This window comes from Hipposideros armiger, unplaced genomic scaffold (genome assembly GCF_001890085.2).
Source record: "Hipposideros armiger isolate ML-2016 unplaced genomic scaffold, ASM189008v1 scaffold_332, whole genome shotgun sequence".
NCBI lineage: Eukaryota > Metazoa > Chordata > Mammalia > Chiroptera > Hipposideridae > Hipposideros > Hipposideros armiger.
The window spans coordinates 1,913,836-1,921,600 of NW_017731682.1; the positions used below are offsets into that span (position 1 = coordinate 1,913,836).

General features: G+C 43.8%; 1 protein-coding gene across 3 annotated transcripts in view; it reads left to right on the forward strand.

Annotated features, from left to right (window-relative positions):
- The window catches only part of DYRK4 (dual specificity tyrosine phosphorylation regulated kinase 4), a 55,472-nt gene that overhangs the window by 23,466 nt on the left and 24,241 nt on the right, over positions 1-7,765 (forward strand). For 2 of the 3 annotated variants that reach the window (XM_019660960.1, XM_019660958.1), the window contains 4 exons: positions 900-1,036; positions 1,301-1,441; positions 3,297-3,435; positions 5,535-5,616. In XM_019660960.1, coding sequence (XP_019516505.1) covers positions 900-1,036; positions 1,301-1,441; positions 3,297-3,435; positions 5,535-5,616 — 499 coding nt within the window. Of the gene's footprint in view, positions 1-899; positions 1,037-1,300; positions 1,442-3,296; positions 3,436-5,534; positions 5,617-7,765 lie in introns of those variants that run through there. The other variant, XM_019660959.1, reaches the window with a different exon arrangement.

Consider the following 7,765-nt stretch of genomic DNA (forward strand, 5'->3'; position numbering starts at 1 on the left):
ATGTACAAATGCTAGGGAGACACATGTGCCTTTACACCAACATTCTTTCCCCATGCATTCTCTTGTCAGACCTTACAAGTAGAGTACTCTACTTCCACATATCAATCAAGTTGTACATGTTCATATTCATGGTCTTGATTCCTCCTATATGAACAGATCCCCACCACACAGTCAGAAACACATCGTAAGGACTTGTACACAAATACCTCTCCCAAATTCAGGAGTATAACACTAGGAATCACAGATTCTCAGAGCTAGAAGGCCTTAGAGATCATCTTATCCAAAACCTTCAGTTACAGATGAGAGCACCACAGCTCAGAATGGGTAAGTGGCTTGTCTGAAGCCACACCGAAAAGTTTTTTAATTGGTAATTTCCTGTTGCTTGGACTAAACACCTACTCCCTAATTCTCAGCACATGGAGAGACATGGATGATTCTGGCTCTTGGGAAATATTTCTTTTCTTAGTTGAGAAAGGTCTAAGTTGTGTACTTCTAACTCCAAGATAGAATTAAATCTGGATAAGCCAAGAGGAGAACCAGATCTGGCCAGGAAGAGAAGACCAGACATGAAGCCTTCTCTGATTGACAGAGACACTTCATGGGTCAGAAACAGAACTTCCTCCAAACTGAAGCTGCTGCTCTTCCCAAAGACTGTCCCATGTCCTTTGCACCACCTAATGTGGACAGAGCTGGTGGGACTTTCCTTGGCACCACATGGCTGGCCTGGAATCCAGGCAACAACGTAACCACTGCAGTAGCAATTAGTTGAGGATGGGAGTTGCCCTAGTGCCCAGTGAAAGTTCTACCCACGAACTGAGAATGGGTATCCAGGGACCCCAGTGTCAGAGAAGCCCCAGGGCCTATGGCTCTGCTCCTTACTCTTTGCCTGGCTTCTGCAGGTCCTACATGACCACATTGCCTACCGCTACGAGGTTCTGGAGATGATTGGGAAAGGGTCCTTCGGACAGGTGGCCAAGTGCTTGGATCACAAAAACAATGAGTTGGTGGCCTTGAAAATCATCAGGAACAAGAAGAGGTGTGGTGGATGGCAGAGGCTCTACAGGCGGGCCTGCACGACTCTGGCCCCTTCATAATGCCAACCCTTCCTGACTCTGCCTCTTCCTCTGATTGTTCCTCTTTCTCTACCTATCTGATTCCATGGTGGGGAGTGTTTAGTGCTTTCTGCCTTGCTGAGGTCAAGGGGAAGGGCTGAGAAAATGGGCTACTGCTGCAGCATGATATGACGCCATGTCTCCTGTCCCCACGCCTCACCCTCCCTTCCCCTCCCCAATCACTTCAGATTTCACCACCAGGCCCTGGTGGAGCTGAAGATCCTGGAAGCTCTCAGGAGGAAGGACAAAGACAACACCTACAATGTGGTGCACATGAAGGACTTCTTCTACTTCCGCAATCACCTCTGCATCACCTTTGAACTCCTGGGGTCAGTAGCTCTTTCTTGTTAATTCATTTTCTTTTTAAAAGTTGTTTAAGGCAACAGAAAAAAAACCTTTGAGTTCAGAACACTAGATTTTTCTGGATATGAATATTTAATGACTAGAATGTTCACTCAATTATCTAGAAAACCCAGGAGTGAGGAAGCTTGGCCAAAAGCAGCAGCCCATCTCACCCCATCCCTCATCATGCCTGTCACCTGCCAGCATACACAGGATGTGCTGCCCAGGTGCTGGCTGCTGGACTGGGTGACATAACCCAAACAAGCCCTCTGCCCTCAAGAGCAAAACTGAAATATTTTGAAAATATTTACTACCATGTCCACACTCACTGGCTATACCTCCTGTGGTGCAGAGGTTGGAACCCAAGGGAGCAGACTGCCGACTGCTCAGAGTGGGGAATGAGTTTTGATTTTGTGCAAATACGGGCGGGAACAGATTTTTTGGTAAGAACCTGACTGAAATAGATTGGCATCACCTGGTTGAAGATTGGAGCTGAAAGAGTGTGCTAATTGGAAGGAAACGCTGATAAGTTGATTACTTTTCTCTCCAAGAAGACCATCTGATGCAATTTAAATAAAACCAGAAACCCAAAATACATTTAGCAAGGGAGAATAATTAGAGGTGAGCTCTCAGAGGCCCAGTGTTACTGGCTTCACTGAGCTGGTAGCTTGGTGTTCCCAGGACACCATCGCTGATGGTGAAATTCTAGGAACTGGCTAAATTTGAATCAGGAGTGAAGCTGACACTTTCCTCCCCATCTCTGATGATTACAAAATGTCCACTTCCCAATATGCAGAGGTGTGTTATCTTCCTTGTGGCAAAATGGACAACCCAGGCTGCCTTTATTGGCCATTAATCAAAAGCACAGTTGGTATCTAGTACTTAACAGAGCTCTGAGAGGTCAGGAGGAGCAGGTGTGTGTTGGGAGAAGCCAAAGCCCAGAGAAGTTGGGCAGCTGCCCAGAGACACACAGCTGGTCAGGAAGAGGCCAGTGCCAAGTCTCACATCTCCATGTGCTCCTCGAGAATGAATGGCTTCCTAAATAAGGCAGCGTTAGATAAAGCTTAGAGACAGCATATTAGGAGAAACAAGGAAGAGGCTGATGCAGAGTCGTTTCTGGGTCGTGTCCTTTCCCTCCTCTCCCCACCTTACAGTTCATACAGAGGTTATAAGCTGGCAGCTCACAAATAAGTTTTTCTTGTTAAAAAGCCTTGGCATTAGTTTCCAACTCTTGTAAGTCAGCAAGTTTCATATAATATGGCAAGTTTTTATATAATATTGTAGGTTCTGCTTGTCTAGAAAATTTCGAATAATCTGGCAAGAGCGGGTCCTCGTTCCTGCAAAGCGACAGATGGGACCACGCAGTCAGGCTTGCTATAGACAGGGGAGGGCGTCTCTGTTTTGCCTCAGCCCCCATCTGCCCACTCTCTGGTTCCCTTACCTGTCAGGAGCCTGACATCTGTAGACAGCCTACTAGGCCCGGGAAGGAGTGGCTGCTGGGCTGAGTGACTGGTGGACTTTCTGGATCTCTCCCAAGGGCCTGAAGAACTATGAATGTTTTAGAGGTTTGTTCCAACCTCTTAACACCCAGAGTGTAACAAAATGATTAAATGATTACACATAAGAAGTGAGGGGACATCTGAGAGGCCAGCATAGCTGAGTGTCCCCCTGGAGCCACCCTGAATCCATGGGAAAGCTGAGTTTATAGGCAACGAAAGCCCTGCCAGCTGGCCTGACGCTCGCCTACTGCCAGCGGGAAACCAGCTGGTACGGGATTGTTTGCAGGTTCAAACTCAGCATTATGTGTTTACAATGATACACGTCACTTTCTCTCTTTCCCAGAATCAACTTGTATGAGTTAATGAAAAATAGTAAATTTCAAGGCTTCAGTCTGGCAATTGTTCGGCGCTTTACCCTCTCTGTGTTGAAGTGTTTGCAAATGCTCTATGTAGAGAAAATCATTCACTGCGATCTCAAGCCTGTGAGTACCACCTCTGTCCTGCCAGGGGAGCTGGTTCCCACCCCCAGAAACTGGGTGTCCCATTCCACTCCCCAGTGGTGACTAGGTAGCATCATGGTCAGGGCTCCAGGGTGGAAAATAAGCAGTCATAGGTCATGTAAAGGAAGTGAGATGCAGTGAAGACCCCGGAATGGGTATGGGGACAAGGGAGAGGCATGTGGTGTCACTGAGGCACACAGGGACAGGAAGGTCTACGGGCTTTCCTATGGAAGGTGTAGTTTAGGGTGTGCCGAGACGGGTGTCCTGTAGGGAGCTGATCACTGCTCTGCTACGTCTTCACTACATCCACTCTACTCTGAGTTGGTCCTCGGGGGCAGCAAATCTCTGACTACTTCTTCTACTCCAGATGGATGTCCCCTTCTCTCATGTCCTCCTAGTATTCTATACTCAGCTGTATTACTGCATTGGTTGCTTTCTGTAGGAATTGTTTCTTTATTTGTAACCCCCCTGAACTGCAAGCACCCCCAAGGTCCGCAACCATGCCTTCTCACCATTTTATTCCCAGGACCTAACATGGTATCTGACAATAGTAATAGTAGGCAATAGGTACATAAATGCTTGTTAATGAGTTAATTGATTGCAAATGTGAGGAATACAGAGCAGTAGCTAGAGAAAAGGTATAAAAGTGTGAAGATACAGGATCAGGAGCTGGTTCCAAAAACAACCTAACTCTCACAGATACATAAACATTCCTTAACTTTTCCTCATTCCTTTCTTCTCACACCCAAAATGGCTATTTATAAAAAACAACAACAACAACTGTTCATCATTGGGTAAATGTGAGATGTTTTTACAATTAAAGATTGTCAAGAGAGATGTTTCCTCAGGGCTGCCTGGTGGAGCCTCACCAGAATGGTGACACATTGATTTATTCTCACCACATCCAAGTTCCTAATCCTCAGTGTTGCAGCCCCAAAGGGTCACAACGACTATGGTCTTCGGGCTTAGGGAACTGACGCTCACCCAGAACATTCACAAGACACTTGGTAGCCAAAATATCAGGTAGTAGGTTCCTAGAGAAATAGCTCAAGTAGATTGGAATATATGTGCCCAATAGGGATGTCTACACATAACCAGGAGAATGTTTGATGAGTGTGGATTCAAGAATTGGAGTTATTCTTATGGACTTAATGGTTAGCATCAACAAGCTGTGATGGCCTGGTACATTCATCCCCTCTATAGAGTGATTTCTGCCAATGACACGGGAAGGCCAGTCCAATCTAATTAAGGAGCGTTTCCACTAGGCTAGAGACCACTAGAAATTCTTGCTTTTTAAAGACTTGCTGATCATGCTGTTTCAGTTAACACAAATACCCTTTAGAAAAGGTACTGTGGACTAAATTTGTACTTTCTTAGTTTATGGTGCCAGAGGTTTCAGTGCAGGCCTGCTATGCCATATCTAGAATGTTAAGGGACTCAGAAAGCAATAAATTCATTTAATATTCATGATAATCAGTTCATCTTATATTCAGATCCTTGAAAACAAGATTAGGACTTTAATCTTCCAGCCTTAGGTAGTATACACACATCCTGGGAGGAGAGCCCAGGACCTCTGCCTCCTTCTCCATGATGCTACTGGAATGCCTGGTTTCACATTTCCCCACATTCAGCATGAAAACTACAAATTCCAATCAAATCATTGCCCCACCCTCCCTTTTTTGTCCTCTACTGTCACAGCAGTATGTTGGTGGGCCACTTAATGGAAAAATCAGATTCTGTTAGTGATATGTTTAAGGTCTTATGTAAGCAAGGCATAGGACCCGATGCCAAGGAGATAAAAATAAACTCACAATCTATATGGGGAAAGAGGCAAAATATACGTAAAAGAAATACTGCAAAGCAGCAAATACTGGATCCAAATAAGAGATACAGACCACAAGTCAAATGGGAAGTCAGAGGAAGGGAAGAAGAGTAGGATTTGGAGAAGATGTAGGAGGAGTCCTCCATGAGACCTCCGTGGGTTTTGGACTGGGTCATGGAGACTGGCAGACATTTAGGTCAATAGAGAGCCTAGCACAACATTATTAAAATGGGACATATGTCCTCCTTCTTCTCTCTAGGAGAATATAGTGTTATACCAGAAAGGCCAAGTCTCTGTTAAAGTTATTGACTTCGGATTGAGCTGTTATGAACATCAGAAAGGTAGGCCGCGTTCCTATCTCTTTGTCTGAATTTTCCTATTGTGATTTATTTCCCTTGCTGAAACAAATACTTCACCCATGGGGTCACCTGGGTTCTAGGCTGGGCTCAGCCATAATAATTGCTCATGTAGATTTCGAACAAGGTGCTTCACTTCTCTGGGTCTAACTTTCCTCATCTATAAATGAGATGGTTGGACTCAAATACTACATGAATCCTTTAGAACAGCGGTTCTCAACCTGTGGGTCGCGACCCCTTTGGGGGTCGAACCCTTTCACAGGGGTCGCCGGGTACTCATATGTGGGTGTATCTGCATGTGGGCCTGGAGACGGATAGAGGAGCGGTGTCTTGGTTCCTAAGACCATCGAAAATATGTGTTTTCCGATGGTCTTAGGCGACCCCTGTGAAAGGTTGAGAACCGCTGCTTTAGAAGCTCTCATATTCTGTGGATTTGGAATTACCTAAGAGCATTGGGTCCCAAATCTAATAAAACTAGCTAGACCAGAATCACTTGTGGCCTCTGAAAAATTATAGCTTCCAGGGCCTGACCCTCAACATATCAAATCTAAATTTCTGGGGGAGTGCCCAGGAGTCTGCACTTTAGAAAACATAGCCATTCTAAAGTTTGGGGTTCTTTAGGTTTTATACTTTCTTCAAGCTAGAATCCATAAAGCAGACGTAGAGTACATTTGCACAATTTTTTCTGAACTTGATTTAATAGTCTCTTCTTTTGACTTTTATCAAGTTTGATTTTTTTAAATTAAATTTAATTTAATTTTTAAGATTAATTTCAGGTGTATACAACACAGTGCAATAATTATACTTTTCACCCCTCAAAGTGAAAACCCCTTTCCCCAATCTGCCACCCCACTCCCCCCCATATCATACCTATCTATTACAATTCCATTGACTCCACTCCCATACTAGACTCCACATCCCATGACAATATATATATTCAATTAGAGTTGACATACAATATTATACAACATCAGCTTCAGGTATACAGTGCAGTGATCAAGCTTCTACCCCATTCATGAAGTGGTCTCCCTAACAAGACATGTGACCATCTGACACCCTACAAAATATTTACATTATTAATTATACTTTTGACCCTTTAAAGTGACAACTCCCATCCCCCAATCCACTGCCCCACTCCCCCCACCCTGATATCATACATATCTATTACAATTCCATTGACTCCACTCCCACACTACTCCACATCCCGTGAATATATATATTGAATATATATATATTCAATTAGAGTTGACATACAATATTATATAATATCAGCTTCAGGTGAACAATGCAGTGATCAAGCCTCTACCCCATCCATGAAGCGGCCTCCCTAAAAAGACACATGACCATCTGACACCCCACAAAATATTCACAACACCATTAATTATATTCCCCAAACTGTCTTTCATATCCCTGTGGCAATACTGTAGCTACCCATTTATGCTGTCCAATCCCTTCTCCTCCCTCATCCCCATCCCCCTTGCAACTAGCAACCCTCAGTTTTTCCTCTAATTCTCTGAGACTATTTCTGTTTAATTTGCTCGTTCATTCAGTTTCTTAGATTCCACATATGAGTGAGATCATATGGTATTTGTCTTTCTCCATCTAATTTATTTCACTTAACATAATAGTTTCTAGGTCCATCCATATCATTGTAAATGGTATGATTTCATTCTTCTTTATAGCGGAGTAATACTCCATTGTATAAATGTATTATAGTTTCTTAATCCAGTCATCTACCGATGGGCATTTTAGTTGTTTCCAAGTCTTGGCTATTGTAAATAGCGCTGCAATAAACATAGGGGTACATATATTTTTTTCGAATTAGTGTCTTGGGTTTCTCTGAATAGATACCCAAGAGTGGAATTGCTGGGTCATATGGTAGTTTCATTTCTAGTTTTCTGAGATACCTCTATACTGATTTCCATAATGGCTACACCAATCTGCAGTCCCACCAACTGTGCACAAGCGTTCCATTTTCTCCACAGCCTTGCCAGCACTTGTTGTTTGTTGAAATTTATTGATGATAGCCCTTCTGACCGGAGTGAGGTGGTATCTCATTGTGGTTTTTATTTGCATTTCTCTAATGATTAGTGAGGTTGAACATTTTTTCATATGCCTGTTGGCCATCTGTATG